This window comes from Dendronephthya gigantea, unplaced genomic scaffold (genome assembly GCF_004324835.1).
Source record: "Dendronephthya gigantea isolate DGI-Jeju-01 unplaced genomic scaffold, DenGig_1.0 000107F, whole genome shotgun sequence".
NCBI lineage: Eukaryota > Metazoa > Cnidaria > Anthozoa > Malacalcyonacea > Nephtheidae > Dendronephthya > Dendronephthya gigantea.
Window position 1 is genome coordinate 630,409 of NW_021163117.1, and position 18,521 is coordinate 648,929.

At 36.8% G+C, this 18,521-nt stretch overlaps 3 protein-coding genes across 4 annotated transcripts; 2 read left to right on the top strand and 1 right to left on the bottom strand.

Annotated features, from left to right (window-relative positions):
* Positions 1-1,345: 1,345 nt before the first annotated feature.
* Positions 1,346-5,404, top strand: LOC114534835. Its single transcript, XM_028556306.1, has one exon. It carries the CDS (start codon positions 1,364-1,366, stop codon positions 5,402-5,404), a length of 4,041 nt encoding a protein of 1,346 aa, XP_028412107.1. The 5' UTR covers positions 1,346-1,363.
* A 2,846-nt stretch (positions 5,405-8,250) lies between these two features.
* LOC114534836 lies at positions 8,251-11,413 on the top strand. The gene is made up of 5 exons (XM_028556307.1): positions 8,251-8,403; positions 8,746-8,913; positions 9,111-9,351; positions 9,429-10,681; positions 10,782-11,413. Exons 1-5 carry the CDS (start codon positions 8,253-8,255, stop codon positions 11,411-11,413), a joined length of 2,445 nt encoding a protein of 814 aa, XP_028412108.1. The 5' UTR covers positions 8,251-8,252.
* Positions 11,414-12,323: 910 nt separating this feature from the next.
* On the bottom strand, positions 12,324-17,677 carry LOC114534840. 2 transcript variants are annotated; one of them, XM_028556314.1, is made up of 15 exons: positions 17,012-17,677; positions 16,564-16,666; positions 15,881-16,101; positions 15,675-15,724; positions 15,427-15,508; positions 14,863-15,036; positions 14,629-14,774; positions 14,240-14,351; positions 14,042-14,125; positions 13,736-13,916; positions 13,488-13,577; positions 13,305-13,376; positions 12,972-13,032; positions 12,713-12,777; positions 12,324-12,551 (listed from the first exon to the last, which is right to left on the bottom strand). In XM_028556314.1, the coding sequence occupies exons 1-15, from the start codon at positions 17,468-17,470 to the stop codon at positions 12,385-12,387; spliced, it is 2,067 nt and encodes a 688-aa protein (XP_028412115.1). In that variant the 5' UTR covers positions 17,471-17,677; the 3' UTR covers positions 12,324-12,384. The 2 variants fall into 2 exon arrangements, with proteins under 2 accessions (XP_028412115.1, XP_028412116.1); XM_028556315.1 differs by lacking the exons at positions 12,324-12,551; positions 12,713-12,777 and having other exon boundaries at positions 13,297-13,376.
* Positions 17,678-18,521: the final 844 nt, after the last annotated feature.

Genomic DNA, 18,521 nt, shown 5'->3' on the forward strand with positions numbered 1-18,521 from the left:
CTACCACGCACTTCACAACGACCATGCACTTACCACACAACACAACCACCACCTACCACACAATTCACGACCACACGGACTTACGAGAATTACGATCCAAAGAAAGAAGTTCGTTTCCCCCCTGGTTCAGCCAGTTTTTTCAACCCGGTTTTCAATGTGTGTAGGTTTACGATTGACACTGATAATATTGATGTCAGGACGATATAATTGATTTCAAAAACAGCATTTGTCAAAGAAAACAAGACGCTTGTTCTGGCGTTAACTCCGGTGTGCCGTACAAGTGCCAGTCTTCAATATAAAGCTTCTGAACATAAACAATAGAGTTCATACTCATTTATAGATGCCTTGCCAACCTAAATGTTATTCGATTCGAAATATAAAATGAATTCCTCGAAAATACAAAAAGCTACAAAGAGCTTAGGAGTTTGACTACGGTAATCCAAAATGCTTTGAAGCAAACTTCCTATAAAATTATTTCAATAGATCTTGTTTTTTATATCGATACTATATTCTGTTTTGCAGTTTTATTTCTTAATGGGTAAGAAAAACGACAATGCACTGTATTTTTACGGATTCACTCTAACTCACAGTTGAGAACAACACAAACAAATGTTATTTTATTGAAGAAAGTTTAAATAAAACACAAAAATTAATTAGCGTTTACGATGACCAATCAAAAAATATTATCGTCATCAATGACCACCGTTAATGCACAACAAAGGTTTACACTATTTTGCTACTGTAATTTCAACATCACAATGCCAGCCAACTATACGCCATTATTACGCAAATCTGCTCTTAATGTTAAACAATTTAAGATATAACAAAATAACGAAGACACCAATCCTGAAACTCCCGAACTGATTAAGTTACTGTATATATATACCGGCGTAAAAAGTATTGCAAATATATAGACCACTGTGCAACAGAATTCTGAACTCATTATAACTTACATGCCCGTAGTCCATGCAATAAACTATTACAGCTAACTAGACGAAAAATCACTGGGTTCTCGAGAATGATATCTGTAGCATCTTCTGAATATTATAAAAAAATAAAAACAAGTTGTTGATTTATTGTTAATTTTCATCATAATTCGTTTGGTTGTTGAAAGTCATTGCCCATTAGGACTCCAAAATTCTAAAGTAGATTAGCGAAAATGAGGTAGACCAAGTCTTCCATATTTTCACGAAACGGTAATCCATTTGAAAAGTCTTTTAACGCGTTTATATCACGTCAAAACGCCTATAAACCATACAACAACCTTTGTACAACAGCGTTATATATAAGAATTGTCATCCTGACAGTTTGTTTTTCTGGATTATTTTATAGGGGATTGCGAAGTTACTATTTAAACACAACAATGGATCCATTGAAAGCTAAAGCTAATTATTCCAGGGTATGCCATTTGTTGGTAGATAAAGCTAACAATGCTTTGAGAAATGCTTTGCATGCGGTGCATCCACCTTCCACCTTAGCTTCCGTTTTGAATGCAAACAGAGCGACCTTGCAGAGAATACGATACGGTGTAATTAAAGCCTCGCAATGGTATCTACTCTTTCCAACATCTGGTACACCAGATTCAAAAAACTTTGACATTACCCTGTTGACTGTCCTGCTCCGAAATATTTGTGGATTGTCCGCACCAGCAACCGGATGGAATGTGATGCCTCCAATCAGCGATACTTCTATATCTGCAAATATTTTAAGAGTCAAAATGTTTAGAAATGAAGTCTATAGTCATATTCCGACTGCTGGTTTGAACGACGTAACGTTTGAAACATTGTGGAAAGAAATTTCTGTTCCGTTAGTCAACTTGGGAATTTCTCAAAATGATATCGATGAATTAAAGGTGGCTCCTCTTAGCCCTGAAGAAGAAAGTTATATTGAAAGATTAAAAGAGTGGAAAGAAAAAGAGGATGATTTTATGTCAAAATTAAACGATGTTGAAAGTGAAGTAGTGAAGCTAAGAAAGACAGTTGAAAATGTTCATCTCTCGCATGTCGAGCAACTGGCTAAATTTGACTTTACTGGAAAGATTCGTGACCTTTGTAGAAAATTTCAAGATGGCACTAGAAAGTGGTTGTTTGATAAACTTTCAAGCTGGTTTGAGAGTGAAGAATCCAGTGTCTTGATCCTAACTGCAGGTCCTGGCGTTGGAAAAAGTGTTTTGTCTGCAAAGCTTTGCGAGCTTTTTAGACAACGTGGTCAACTCGCAGCTCACCATTTCTGTGACTTTCGCAATTCTGATTCTAGCAATCCTCAGAGAATCCTCCAGTCTCTTGCCAGTCAAATGTGTGATAATGCTGAAGGATTTCGTGATAAATTAACTGAAATTCTTCGTCGTGAACATTCTCGTGACTCGCTGTCAGACGCATTTCGTGTTCTTTTGAACGACCCCCTCCATGCCCTTGACAGACACGACCCAATGTTGATCATCGTTGATGCTTTGGACGAGAGCAAAACTGACGAGAAAAGCGAATTATTGGAGTTGATATCTGAGAGATTTTGTGAACTGCCAGATTGGATTAAGATATTCATTTCAAGTCGACCAGAGCTTCAAGTACGAAAGATCCTTGAACATCTTCACCCGTGGGAAATCCGTCCTGATGACAAAGATCACAACCACGACATAGAGCTTTTTGTTCGTCATAGTTTACCTAATCTTCATTATTACAGAATAAGGTTAGTTACGTCAAAGTGTGAGGGATCGTTTTTGTTCGCTTATTACTTAGTCAGTGAATTGAAAGAAAAGGGCGTGGGAATTGAACCCGACCTAAGTGATTACATCTCCAACGGTATTTCGGGATATTACGAAAAACAGTTCAAACGTTTGAAAATAGGCTTCCAACGTTTCAAGCAAGACACCTCATGTCTCTTGAAGAGTTTCATCAATGTCGTTGCCGTTTCAAAGGAGCCCCTCCCAATAAAAGTTCTCTTCACATGCATGGGTCTCTCTAAAGACGAATTTGTAATTCGTAAAGAGTTTCTTGACCTAATGTCAGAGATTCTTCCAGTTTACGATGAGTGTCTGACTGTTTATCATAAGTCATTATGGGATTGGCTGACATTGAACGGTTATGAGGAACATGCGTTCGTTGCAGATGTTGAAGACGGCAATAGACGTCTCTGGCGTGCTTGTAAGCAACAATTCTGCGAGATTGATGCTTTGAAGTCAGTTTTAGAATTCCAGATTTCACCCGAGAAAATGTACGCTTTAGAAAATGGCGTGAAATATTTGGTCGGTACAGGCGAGGTAGAGGAATTTCATTGGTTGGTGCATGTTGGTATAAATTTTTTGAGACTAAAATTTTTTGATCGCCTGCACAGTTATTTTTTCAGGCTAATTCTTGGCACGTACTGTTCTAAACTTTCGAAAGATATTCATTGGGGCATCATGCAACACCTTTTTTTCTCCGAAATGGTAGAAGTTCGCTCTCTGCGTGGAATAGTTGAGACTTGTGAAAAAGATAGTTGTTACGCATATTTGCAAGCACTCGCTAATGGACACTTTGATTTTTCACAAGGTGCCTTCAATTCCAAAAGTGTAGCTAGGGACATCTTGTGTGCGACAAATGAGTTTTGGATAGAATATATGAGAACTGAAAGCAATTCTAATTTAAGCATTGTCCCCGAAGCTGTGGTTCCAGACAGTTCACTTAAATTTGAATTTATTGTGTCACCGGACAATACGATGTTTGCTTGCATACATCCGCATGAGCGAAAAGTTCGAATGCTTAAAATACCAGATCTTACAACTATCTTTGAGGCACAAATTACTATTATAAGACCTCGTTGCCAATTCTCTGCCTTTTCTCCAGCCTCTTCCTATTGTTTATACGATTCAATCCGGTTCTGCATCAATATTAAAGAAAAGAAAGAGGTCCCCTTCATCACGCATGGCCCCGATGATATCAGTTTCTGTTCATTTTCTTCATGTGGAATGAAACTTGTCACATTAGAGAAAATGTCAATCAAAGTGTGGGATGTAAAAAGCAAGAATATATTGATTGAAGTTGAGAATGTGTATGATGAGCGATCTTATTGTTTGTTTAGTAATTGTAACTCGTACATTCTACTTTGGATAAGGGGTGAGGAAAGATTTGGTTCCCCAGTCTTAGATTACATGAACGTCTTGAAATCTGAAACTTTGGAAAAGATTGATAACACGAATATTCGTGTTGACCAGAATTTGTGTAGTAATGATTCCTTTCAAATGTTTTCCCCTCCTTATTTGTTTTCCGACTCGAATGTTAAAATGAAAATGAATTGCATCTGTTTGCCATCTGGTGAGAAAGTTATAATTTCCAATAAATACTGTTCAAAAGTTTTTGTGTGGAAAAACAGAAAGTGTGTAGCATTTACAAATGATTTGAAAAATGATTTAGCTTTGGTAGTGTACGATTTCATAAATCAAAAGATCGTTGACGTGTTTGAGATTGGATTTTTGCCTTGTGATACTCTTGTCACTTACATTTCGAAATTAGATGGGACGAGTTTTCTTTTGTCTTTAGGATTTCCCAAAGTATTCAGTGTTTTATCCTTCAAATCTCTTCTCCAATGGCCTGATGCTACTTTTGTTGACAATGCCAAAATAGATTGCTGTGCACTCTCTCCAGACACTTTGTATGTGGCGTGCTGTTTTCAAAATTACCTTCTTTCAATAAGAAGTGTCGAGAGTGGGGAAACATTGCAAATTGTTGCACTGAAACAACGAGCATTAGCATGTTGGTGGTCAGAGTTGTATCTTTGGTTGGTCTGTGAAGGTCTGGTTGTTAAATATCGTTATGAACCTAGGAATGAAAATATCTTACGAAGTCAACATGAAGAATCTATTGTAAATTTCGAACGTGTCCTTGCATTTAAAAATGGAGTTCTTGCCATTGACGGCGATCGGAAACTTTCTATTTTAAAAATTCGTAACGAAAAACTGTGTTATCAAGAAACGCCGTTATGTAGGTTTACTGACCCTTCTGTTGCAATAAGTTCTGATGGGTGTGCTGTTATGTTATTGTTGGATTCTAGATCAGATTATCAATTGTGGGAAATAGAATGTGGCAACAGGTGGCTGGTTCGTTCAACCGGAGAGGTGAATCTACCTGATATTCTTTGGTGGTCTTTATCTGGTACAAAAACGACTCGCAATGCAGTGTTCTTGACAAGAGATGCATCGTCTAGTATTCGTTTACTTTCTATTACTTTTCCAAATGGTGTGAAAAGTTTGCATGAACTTCCTATTGAATACTTTGGAGGGGCTGTTTATAGGCCGTATTCTCGACTGGATTTTCGTTTAGTTTTGTTCCCCCCTCACGGGGAATACTTTTTGACAAGCAAAATCTGTAGATTATTATGTGTAAAATTCAAATTCACTTGTTGTAATTTTTACAAACCTGCAGTTTTTTAGTACAACACCGCCAAAGTTTCACGAAATCAACACATTTCGCAATCGTTCGCCGCCATTTTATCTGAGAAAACTTCATGTAATATTTACGAAATGATCCTCTTTTACTCATTATTGTTTTGTCTAACATAACGTTCTTAAACTTTCCGCTGATTATATGTAATAAATTCGCGCGCCTTTTCGCGGGAATATAATTTTTTTTTTTTTTTTTTAAATATCTGCAAAAACTCTGTTGAATGTTTTGAACATCTTTAATTATACACTACGTATATTGTTTATGACAGAACAAACAATTAAATCGCGCTGTTTGATTCATTTTGACGGGCATTGTGGCCCTCTCACTGCTTTTACCGAAGTTTCTTTTAAAAAGTTTTTACTTTTTCGGGAAAAATGGGTATCGCTCGATGGTGAGCAAAGACAAGTGGCGGAAAAATCATTCGGCGTGGTAGCCGACGGGGATACAGCAACAGGTCCTGAAAACCTTTATTACCACAGGGAATGCTATTCAAAATTTACCAACAAAACTTTAGTCGCACACGCAAAACGGCGATGTGAAAAGATAGATGAAATTGAAAGAAAGTCTAATGTAGACGAGATCTTGCTTTCCACCAATGATGAGACACAGGTGCCTGCAAAGTTTCTTAGATCGTCCACTGATGAAACTGTGCGCGTGAAACCCAGAAATGCTCATGTGCTACCACCTACTTGTATTATATGTGGCAGAGAAAGTTTGTACATCACTGATTCAGTAAGAAATTTTAAATGTTACAGTATCAGCTTCTATTTTAATTTACGAAATTTTGTAAGATTGGCACTTAATTAATAGATTATTTCTATTCTTCAACAGATTAGTAAAAAACGCAAATTGGACAAGCTTATCTCTTCTGAAACAATTGATGGGGGGAAATTGAGGGAAGCTGCGAAGAAGAAAGCGGACCAACATATCCTGCTACACATCGAAGGAAAGGATTGTATTGCACTCGAAGTAAAGTATCACACTCATTGTTACAAAAAATATACCAGATGTGTGGCAAACCATGAAAAAAGCGAGAGAGACGGACAAACTGACAATAAACTATTCGAACGTTCGTTTAACATCTTCAGCGAGGAGTTTATCATGACAAAAATTATCAAAGGTCAAGAGATTTATGATATGACGAGAGTGAAAGACGAGTTCGATAAAACCGTCGCACGGGTTGAAAATTTAGACGCATCAAGCTACAAAACGTTTCGCTTGAAAAGAAGATTGAAAAATACTTTTCCCCAGCTTGTGTTCCATAGTCCCAAAGCGCGACGTCGGAGTGACATTGTGTTCGCAGCATGTTTAGATAGAGGAAGGATTGCAGAGACATTTGTGTCGCAAGAACAGTCATCGGATAGTGAAGAGGAAATACTAGATAATCATAAAACCGAACGAACAGCAGTCCGTACTAATGAAAGATCGTCGTTGAAAGAAATGTATTTCGCTGCATTATCTCTAAGAGAAACCTTTCGTGAATCCGCAGCACAAGATTGGTACAATACGTGGCCACCAGTTGCAGCTGATATCAACTTTACTAATGTGAAAAAGTTAGTTCCTCCAGTTATATTCAATTTTTTTGCTTGGGTAGTCGGGTTTTCTGATGATCCTGAAGTAGCAGAGTATGTAACCTTAGAGGGCGATCGCTCTTTCAAGTTGTTTTCCCTTTGTCAGGATCTGTTATACATTTCCAGTGGTGGTAGAGCACAAACACCAAAATCACTAGCTTTAGCCATGGCTGTAAGACAAATATCGGGTTGTTCCAACTTAGTAACTCTCTTAAACGGCTTTGGTCATTGTGTATCCCTCTCATCAACCATGGCATATGACACCGCATTAGCACAGCTGTCGTTGAATAGATCAAATATTATTCCTAAAGGCTTTGTTGCAGAGCGTCATGTTAATGTTGTTTATGACAATATCGATTTTGGGGAAGAAGCTAAAAAACAAACCCACGTCACGAATGGCATCATTATCCAACAGGTTACCTCAGAAAACAACGACGACGACAATATAGAGACAACAGTGATAAAGAAAACCCAACGATCGCTAAAGATGCCTGACGTTACTCTAAAACCTTACAGCATTGGAGTGAAAAAGACTGCTGCATTTAACATTCCTGATGACATCAGAGATTACGGTGAAAATGAGAAAACAAATATTTCACTTAAATCGGATCTAGCATACGTACTTGTAAAAATGTTTCATCACTCCCAAGAAAGTCCCTTTCCCGGATGGACTGGATTCAATACGATGCTTAATGAAACAGAAATACCAAACGAATCAAGAAATCGGTTATCTCCCTGTCATTGACAATTCGCCCACTGAATACTCAACTATAAACGCAATCCTCGAAAGTGGTGTTGACATTGCAAATGCCTTGCAACTAGATCATATCGTAATGGTATTTGACGAAGCTGTATACGCGAAGGTGCAACAAGTGAGGTGGAAAAACGAGATGTTTTACAACAAACTGGTCGTGCGATTAGGAGAGTTTCATACAATTATGTCCTTTCTGTCGGCAATATCGAAGCTGTTTGAAGATGCAGGGCTGAAGGTAATGCATGTTAAAAACTACTTTGGAAAATTTACAATACCAAAATATATATATATAACGACGCATGCAAAATTCTTCTATATGCAGGATATACTGATCGAATCGGGGATAGTGAATGAGGGATCAATTAAAGGCGTGCTATCTGGTAAACACTACAATAGGTCGGTGTTTTGCCACAAAATCATGCATGAAGCATTACAGCGTCTTCGATTTGATGCCTTTCTGGATAGCTTGGATATCACAGAACAGGAAAAATTCGGACATGTGTAGGAGTCATGGCAGACGGCTTTCCGACGCAACGATACAAAGAGGAGCTTTTGAGTCAGGAGTTTGAGACGATATGTGATAAATACGATTCATTTGTGGCAGAAACTTCGCAAAAATCAAAGACGTTTGCATTTTGGAGCATTTATCTTAAAATGACAGGTATATGTGAAACTCTTAATAATACAAAGTTGCAAGTTAAAATTACCGCGATGACGAACTGGAGCATTAATACAACTCGCCATTCCGTTTAGAATCAAAGTTTATAAGATTGTGATCAGCAGGCTAGAGTTAACATACTCATGATTCTTTGGCTAAAGCTGTTTTTTACTTCAGCCGTACCATATGAAAACGTAGCGTATTTGTACGTTCCCTGAACACTCGAGTTGCTCCATAAATTAAACAACGAACTGCACAAGAAACGACCTTTGGTCAATATCTTAAGGGCCTCTTTCATTCTCTTTGCTTCGTTTGCACCAAAGTAAATAAAACTTTTTACTGTAGGTATATTGCTGATGTTCGTCCGTGCAACGCGAAAGATCGATTGGGAGCTCCATTTATCTACATTCAGACAAATGCTTCCTTGGTTTTTTGTGTGTAATAAGACTAATTATGCAAGATATGGAACAGCTTACTGGTTGGAAATGACGTCTTTGCATGAAAAACATCCAGGTATATAGTGTACATCAAGCTTTTTTATGCGGAACATTTATGTAGAACTAGTATGTAAACATATACAATAAAACCACTTAATACTTTCTTGTCCACTCACATATTTTCTGTTGATTGCTTGTCGCTTCCCGCATTCAGGCAAGGTATGTGTAAATGTAACTATGCATACAATTAATACCGTTCATCTGAATTTTCAGGAATTCGACTTGAAATGTCAAAAAATTTTGCCATTCAGCGTCAAAGTCATCATGGCTTCGCCGCAGTTGCATGCGATCAAACTATAGAGCAGACAGTAAACCGTGATGCAAAAACTAAGGGAGGCTTGATTGGTTTCACATTGAATCGTGGTGCAGTGCATCGATGGCTTCTTTCACAATCACAGAGAGCAGCAATAACCAGCCAATGCAAGAGCTTAGCAGGAATGGAGTACAAACCAAGGTATGACCAAACAATATTCGCGAATAAACGAATATTTTTAGTACTTAAATGGTTGCGAATTCAACTGTTTCTTTTAGAAAACGTAAAGACCTCGATCCCACTAAATGCGATCGCTACGAGAAGTCGGTAGAAAGTGTGATAACCACCGTTTCAAATATGTTACAACCGTTTGATGCAGAGCAGGAGAGCTTAGTATCGTTAGCAAGTGGATTTGTCATTGATGACAATGTTGCCAAAAGTTTACTTGGAGCAGAACAGAGTGGAGAAGATCAATTTCAAGATTTTGTTAAAAACAATCTCGCTATTGAAACGCCAGATATTTTCCAAACAATTAAGAAGAACAAGCTTCCCTCTATCCAGAAAACTAAAACAGGGATAAAAAACAGTGGCGGAAAAGAAACTGGACTCAAAATGAGTAGAAACTTGTTTGCAAAGCTTTTACTTGTTGCAAAAAGCCGGGACGTTGATATGCAAAATATCTTGTCTTATTGCCTTGGTGCATATCCCTTGTCACTTGCCTCCGTAAGTGGTAGTTTTTTAAAGACAGCAAAATCAAAATTGGCGGAGATACTGGAACGAGAAGGCGAAAACCCACATGTGGATCAAACAGACATCCCTCATGATAACGCACTCATTGTAGACGCCATGGCTGTTGTGCAGTGCTTGAAAGGAAACTGGAAAACATTTGGGGATTTTGCGGATTCAGTTTTCCGTTTCCTCATAAAATTAGCTCACGATTGTCGTGCATTAAGACTAGATTTTGTCGCTGACAGGTATCTTGCTCTAAGTATCAAGAACACTGAGCGAGTAAGACGCGCTACAGAAGGAGTTCAACGAGTACACATATATAGCCAAGAGCAGAACATTCCTAAGCAGTGGAAAAAATTTCTGAGCTCTGGAGAAAACAAAGAAGCGTTGCTCGAATTCTTCATCAAACATTGGAAATCATATAAGTCATCCAAGCTTGCTTCTGTCTCTGTTCTGTACGCAACATCTAAGGATAAATGTTACATATACCGTCCCGGTCGAAATGGAGATGACCCTGTTAGAACAGCCTCGTTTCCACCACTTGATAGCAACCATGAGGAGGCAGATACTCGCCTATTGTTGCATGCCAAGCATGCCGCAAGCACGTATGACACAGTAATAATCAGAAGTCCTGACACTGACGTTCTCGTTCTTTGCACTGCCATGCAACATGTGATTGAGAAGGATATTTACATGATGACGGGCTCAGGAAATAAATTTCGCTGTATTCATATAAACACAATTTGCGAAAAACTTGGTGAAGACACATGCAAATGTCTGCTAGGTTTTCATGCATTTTCAGGTATTGTGCAACATTGTTGACAGCATGCTTTTTTAAAAAACGAAGTGAATTTCAAGCAATTAATGTTTAACAGATTTAAAATATTTAAATAACTGTATAGGCTGTGATTCCACAAGCTCATTTCATGGAAAGGGAAAAGTTAAAGTTTGGAAAACGTTATCTGAAAATCCAGAATTTACAGAAACTTTTGGCATGCTGGGCAACATGTTTCCACCATCTGACCTCATAGTCAGCCAACTCCACCGGTTTGTGTGTTTGATGTATGGCGATAAGATTGCTGTTAATACTGATGAATGCAGATATAACCTCTTCAAATCAGGGAAATATTCAGATGATGTGTTACCACCAAATTCTGATTGTCTCTTGAAACACATTGAGAGAGCTAATTATCAAACAGCTGTGTGGAATCAGTCTCTGTCATCTCATATGAATATTCCATCTCCTGATGGGAATGGGTGGATATTAGATGGCGAATATAAGATCTTGTGGATGACACTTCCTGCCGCACCAGATTCCCTCCTTGAAATTGTGAAGTGCACATGTAAGAAAGGATGTACAAGCCAAAGATGTTCTTGCTTTAAAGCTCAACTGAAATGCAGTGACTTGTGTTCTTGTGAAAGCTGTAGCAATACGGTAGAAGTGGATGAGGATGGAAGCACATCAGAAGATGATTGCGATCTCTTTGATGACAATGATGATGTCAGTGATGATGACGAGTTACTAAGTATGTAATCATTGAAAGGAAGTTTCAAAATATTCTCCAGTCCACCAGTAAGTAAACGATTAGGCATACATCTATCTTTAATCCAAAAACTTTAAAAACGTATAAATTGACGAAACCAGCCATAAATTGATGAAAAGTAACTAAAATTGTACAGTATCGCCCTTAAAACCTGCGCCATGTTGACATTCTGAGCCGTTGTACCAGGGATTTTTTTCAGCGGAATGTGACAAACTTCATTTAAACATTAACGAAAGTTTAATGAAAAATGGCGGCGAACAATTGCGAAATGTGTTGATTTCGTGAAACTTTGGCGGTGTTGTACTAAAAAACTGCAGGTTTGTGAAAATTACAACAAGTGAATTTGAATTTTACACATAATAATCTACAGATTTTGCTTGTCAAAAAGTATTCCCCGTGAGGGGGGAACAAAACTTGTTTTTAAGCGACTTTTTGACCGACAGAATATGGCCTATTATATCGCTTCGGACTTGATCGCTATTTTTGCTAGTGAATGGATACATTTTGTTAAGGTGTCGGAAGGCAGGATCATAGCTTCCAGATACTTTCGTAATCCTTTTATTTTAAGCATGGTATTTCCGCCTTATCCACCTCCTTTCTTTTTTCCATCAACGCGTTCCCTTCTGTTCGTTGACAGAAATGGCAACAAATATTTCAAAATTTATAATATTGAAAAGTATTTCTAAGATTTCCTTTCTTGATGTAAGTAGTTTAGAATCCGATTTCTGGTTTAAATGCGAAAACCACGCGTAAATCAAAACGTTCAGCTATGGAACGTGCTGAAATGCAAAAACCACAGAAATCTTTAAAACGTTTTTTTAGTTTTTCCTTTCGTGATGTAAATTGTTGGGCATGGAATTTCTCGTTTTAACGGCGAAACGCACGCAAATTGTTTGATATATGTGATAAGTAAAAGAGCATAAAAGAAATATTTCTATACCAGCATATTTTGCTTTAAGTTCTAATAAAAACATTCTCTCCGACGCCATCCTATGAAGGGTATGAAGTAACTTTTGCTGTTTCTTGGCAATAAGTCTTGTATACGCATTTTGATATGCTTTTTCTTTTTTCTTCCATCTTGTTCGAACACCATGACGTTTCTCCAGGGAATATAACGCTTTTTCATTCCTAAAAAACCAACTAGGAATCAACTAATAACAATAGCCAGACGGAAGAGTACAGCTGCAATACGAATACCTGCAATAACAACAGCAGATGTAATAACAACTAATAATTGAACAGACAGCAGTCTGTTTAATTATCACTGTATAGCCGCATGTCCCACCTACTTATCCTTCTCTCAATGTTGGGAATCCTTTCCGGCTCTTCCTCTCTTGAAAAACTCATTTCGTTTCTGAAAAAAGTACAAAATCCAAATATCAAGAACAAAATACATTTGCACACCGCGAAGATCCTGTCACAAGTGAAATGTCTAGCAATGCCATAGGAAAAGCAGTCATACCAGAATAAGCATTTATAAGTGTGAACTAAGTTATATGCAGTGCCATATTCCGAAATTGTTATTCTCTGCATAAAATATTTTGTTACCGCAACTTTTTTGCTGAAAGAAGTAAATCCACATAAGATTCATCCCACTGGTATTCAAGGTCTAGGCGATAAAATATTAGACTTTATTTTAGTAGGCTATTGTTGATATTTGTAAAAAACACAGATCTCAATTTCCCCAAACAGCTTGTATCTCTATCGAAACGGAATTCTGGTTATTAGCAATAATTTTTCAGAGCTTCAAAAGGAAAACTAGTCCGCTTTTCACTCATATACAAAAAACCACACATCCCATTTAAAAAAGGTATACTATAAAAGTGGGAAGTACACTTAGTTAAATCCATCAGCATATCACCGCACGTTTTACCTATTTACCTTCCATAACTGGTGCAATTTCTTCAAATTGTTCCTTGATCCAGCTCCGAATTTTAGCCTCATTACACTCATCTATCATAATAAGAAACACGAACGTAACCATGTCATATGTACCGGTAGGCGTTTGCTAGAAAATGTCATTATTTTAAGCACTTGAATTCGAGTCGCTTGTGAAAAACGTACCTGGCAAATTCGCGATTAAATTGCTCAATTCTTGGTCAACAGTGATCAGCAAAGACTGCGCCCTAACGAGCTTCGACTTTAGAGAAGGACCTATAATTTAAAAAAGATCATACTAGCAATAAAAAATTTGAGGTTCTTTGTGTTGTGTGACTGTAATGAAAAAAAGATAAACTTGGGCCGCACCCTAGAGAATCCACACTAAGAACAGCGAATAGTGGTAATGATTTACTGAATTTCTATTATATTACCAAATTTTGCAACAAGATGTTCACCATAATGGATAGTAGCGTCAGTTAGCACATCACTTCTTTTATCAACAGACATTTCTTTGGTTATTGAGGAAAACTGTCTAAGAAATGACCAAAAACGCTCAACGCCTTCTCCATCGGTTAAACCAACATTCGCCTTTCTTCGTGGACTATATTTGACCTAAATTGAATGTGGACTTGAACGGTCGGTTGCCATACAACTTTGAAATCTGCCTTAAAGGAATTGTTCTAAAGTCCTAAAGATGCAGTCCATTTCGCATAAATGTAATTCTTTTAAACAATTACCTGGCAAGAGGCTTTATGCCCATAACAATGAAATATTGGTATTGCAAGAGTTGTATTCGACAGCAAAGACTGCTGGCCGGAGCCCTTCATAAAAAAATTGCATGCTTGTATTTAGAACATTATTATCATTAATTCTTGAATCATGCTGATTTTTGAAAATACCAAATAAAAATAATAAAATGCAATTATACACAGAACCTGCAGGTGGTTTGATAAAACACAGGCAATGTCGTACATCAGAACATAATTGAGTGATTCTGCAGAAATGCCAGCCTTTAGTTTTTCTAGCTCATATACAGCATAGGAAATTCTAAAATGATGCGAAATTTACTTACAAGGTGAATTCGCACAAAATGTTTTTGTGCATTTAAATAGTTGGTACATAGAAAGTGGTTGATGATTACTGTAAAAAAAACCTTATAGATGTTAATGCTAATTACTATTCTTGACACAACTGAATATAAATAGTGATCAAATGTGATTAATAAGAATTCTAAAACTATTTATGGAATTTGGTCTAGCATGATAAAAACAGGGTATTCACAATATAGCTAACCAGTGAAATAGTAAGTGATAAAAGAATGTACCTTTCACCATGTTTGATGCTGAGTAAGCTTTTTGGAAAGTCATGCCGACAAACCCTGCCAAACACTCCTTTTTCATCAAAAAGTTTATTTTTGCCTTTACTTCTAATTGCTGAAATTACTTCACCAGCATGAAATCTGTGACAGTCCTTAAAAACAAATAATATTAAAACAGTTTTTTGCAAATCACATTAACAAATTGCTTGCAACAAATCAAACGTCTTTTTAAACAATTACCTGTGTTTGTGATTTCTCTTTTGTGTGTTCATAATTATCAACAAAGTTATCAACATCATCTTGATCGCTGAACAACAATGTCTTGTGGCGTGAAGAAATGCTTATATCACCTTTCCCTTTCCTTCTTGGCAGACCAAAACATGCATCAACACATTCAATTAAGGTTCCACTTTCCTATAGGTATATACATAGAATTGACCTTAAACATATATTCATTGATGAAATGAAAGAGTACCACACTGGGTGAACATATATACAGTGCATTACTATTGGTATCCCATGCAATGCAACCTAGGTATCTAAATCTCTAAATGAAACACTAATTAATGTAAATTACAAGTAAATTATATCAGTGTTTTTCACTAATTAATGTAAGTTGAGATAAGCTGGTTCTCATCTATTTTTAAGAGTTTCTTCTCTTAACCTATAACTACTACATGCATGACAGTTACTATAACATATTTGGAGATAAGCTGTTGTAAAGCCCTTCATGGCAAAATAATGGCAAACCTTGATTAAATAAATAAAAAATATAAATACTGTAACAAAGTAATTATTTCTTACCGTTGGGCATATAGGACAAATGACACCGTTATATAGCCCTGGGATATAGGAATCCAGATATTTTAATTTGTATTTAAAATATCTTGAAAAAAAAAAAAATACCGGTACCTATATCTTTTATACTATTATAATAATTGTACTAATCATACTAATTGCAAAATGTATAATATAAAGTATAATATAACTGGGGTGTGCCAGTAAAAGAGAGGGTATATATCAATAGGCATGACTTAATAAAGTGTACATACCTGTATTCCTCAAAAGATCCAGAATTTAAAGTGCGGTAAAAGGATTTAACCTGAAATGTAGAAAATAGTTTTTCAGTCTAAATTTTTTTCCTTCCAAAATTGATATTTTGGCTCTAAACTAATTAGAAAAATAAGGGTGGAATACATGCAACTGAATGATTGAAAAGTAATTCTGTATATTATATTTTAGGGTTTTGAATACTTACATGAACAGGTTGCAGTGATGGAAGTAATTCCATGATTATCTCAGAAAAATCCTTCAAAGGAACCTGATTATGTAGAAACAACTTTTCAGCTAAATCCATAATTCTAAAATGAAAGCCAATAGTAGGCCTTTCTGGAGAGCCAGGCCAGAAATGCAACCGGAGTAGTGTCACAGCATGGCTTTCACAACTGCAAAAAGCCACTCGCTTCAAGTGTTGATTACCTAACAATCATAGAAAGTAGTAGCAATATTCAATAGCAATCAATAATTAAATTAAAATTATTGCAGTTAATTCTCACAGTCCAAATAATATCTATTGTTCCAACATACAATAGACAAGGTTGTTAAACAATATTGTTCTACAGCAGAAAAAATGAAATTACACACTTGTTTAGTTAATCCATGCAACTGCATTATATCTGAGGGTTAATTAATGATCATGGCATGGGGTTTCTGGTTATAAAAGCTTAATCATAGTCTAACTTTTGTTGAAATTTTAGCATGCAGCTTTTGTTTGTGTATTTATGGATGGCTAATCTGTTTAAAAGTTTGGAGAAATAAAACCTCTGCTTAATTAGGTAAGCTTTAATTCCTATGCAACTTGATACTTAAGTTGTTGGAAAGTTTGACCTTGTAGATTTAGTAGCTTTAATGCAAACAAAGAATACTGAACAAATTCCTTACCAAATGCATCAATAAGTGTAAACAACTTGACAATTTGTGTCCCACAATTGTGGGCCCACTCAATTACAGAATTGTCTGGAAACAGTGGGATGAACTTAGTTTCCTAAGAAATAAAGAATGTAGGTTTTGTAGGTTAAAGCAGGTTTAATTTGCCTGAACACATTTGAATTTTAACTTTTTAAGTCTTACTGAATGTGTGAAAATAGCATATTACAGTATTGCAAAAGACCAACATCTTTAAAATCTTGAAAATATGTAACATGTAGGTTGCAAATAGTTATTAAATAGAATAGAAATTATAGAATGAAACGACATCTTTGACGTACGTTTATGCCATTAAATTGGCTTCTCCTTATAGAAATTAAGCCACGGAGGAGAGCTTTTAAAAGCTAGCAAATATTATCATATTTTTAAAGTTTTTTTAATCAACATTAATAATAGACAATACCATCCATTTATCCATCACGTGAAACTTATTTCGACTTTCGTGTTGTTCAATAGCACAGTTCTCGCAAAAAAACTGCCGTGGACCACAATATTTACAGCGAATATTGGCTTCATTTTGAGAGCAAACACCACACATGACACCACTCGGTAAAATCGCATCTTCGAACTTTGCTTTCAGCAATTGAGGCCGAATTTTTTCCCAGTTGAGATAATTACTAACATTTCTTCTTTGTGTGGCCGATTCTTCATTTTCTAAATCGTCAACGACTGGTAATTCATGAGGCGTTTGAGCGTTATGATCGATTTGCAAATCGCACGATTCGTCACTATGCAAATCTGCGTGGAGGCTTGTCGAATGCTTATTTGAAGCTGTTGTTTCTACATCAACAGTTAACGGTGTAGTTATTGACGATTTTCCATTTCTTCCCAACACAACAGTTTTTACGCACGCCTTTCGCATAATTGTAAAAAATTGCGCCGAAGTGAAGTGCGAAATTTTCTTGAATACTAATAAAATACAACCAAATCAAAGATTAAACTGTTTTATATCAAGTATTCTGATTGGTCGCTTAATATTATATTGAATGATTTAGATGATCATTTGGCCTGGGTTAGACCTGCACTTCTCAATTGAGAAATCTTGGGTTACAGCCGCTGAGAATATGTGACACGGGTGTCGTAGTTGCTTGTTAGCTCTCTTATCTCGTTTACTCGGTTCTGAACATAAGTCTTCCATACCTTATAGTTTCGAATCCAACATAAAGTGATGAACGAGTCCGTCCATAAGACAACATGGGTTATTAACTTGATTGACGTGAGTGCTTTGATAATCCTGTCGACCAATCGGGCTAGTATATTTGCTCCTAACAACTCGAGACTCGGTATAGTTTGTCTTTTAATAGGTGCGACTCTTGTCTTGGACGTGATCAAGGACAATTCAACATCTCCATTACTATACTCTGTGCGAAGGTACACGACAGCAGCGAACGCAAGATCTGAAGCATCACTGAAACCGTGAATCTTATGGATTCGAGACAATTCCTCTGTATGGTGGAAGTAACAGCGTGGCACACGTATATCACTCAGGGCTTTGATCGTTTACAAGAGACTCCAGCTTGCTAATGTTTTGCCGTCTAACTCGTCATCCCAATCTATGCTACCAGAACAGAGGGTTTGAAATAATATCTCCATAATTACTGTAAACGGAGCGAAAAGACCGATAGGGTCGAAGACCTTGGCTGAAAGTTTGAGCACAGCGGGTAAGGGAATTAGAGTATTCAATTAATTCGCTGAGATCGTAACAAAATTCATGGCTGTACTCATTCCAACTTGTCCCAAGAATGTTTAGGCAATTCTGCTTAGACGCCAGGGGATTTTGTGATGTTTGGCATGATAACGAATCTTGGACAAGGCTTTCTTCAGTGTCATTCTTTGTATTGCAACTGCTGTGCTTTAACTTTGATTTAGGCATTTCGTCCTTCGAGCCTTCGATAGCATTTTCTTGTACTGAG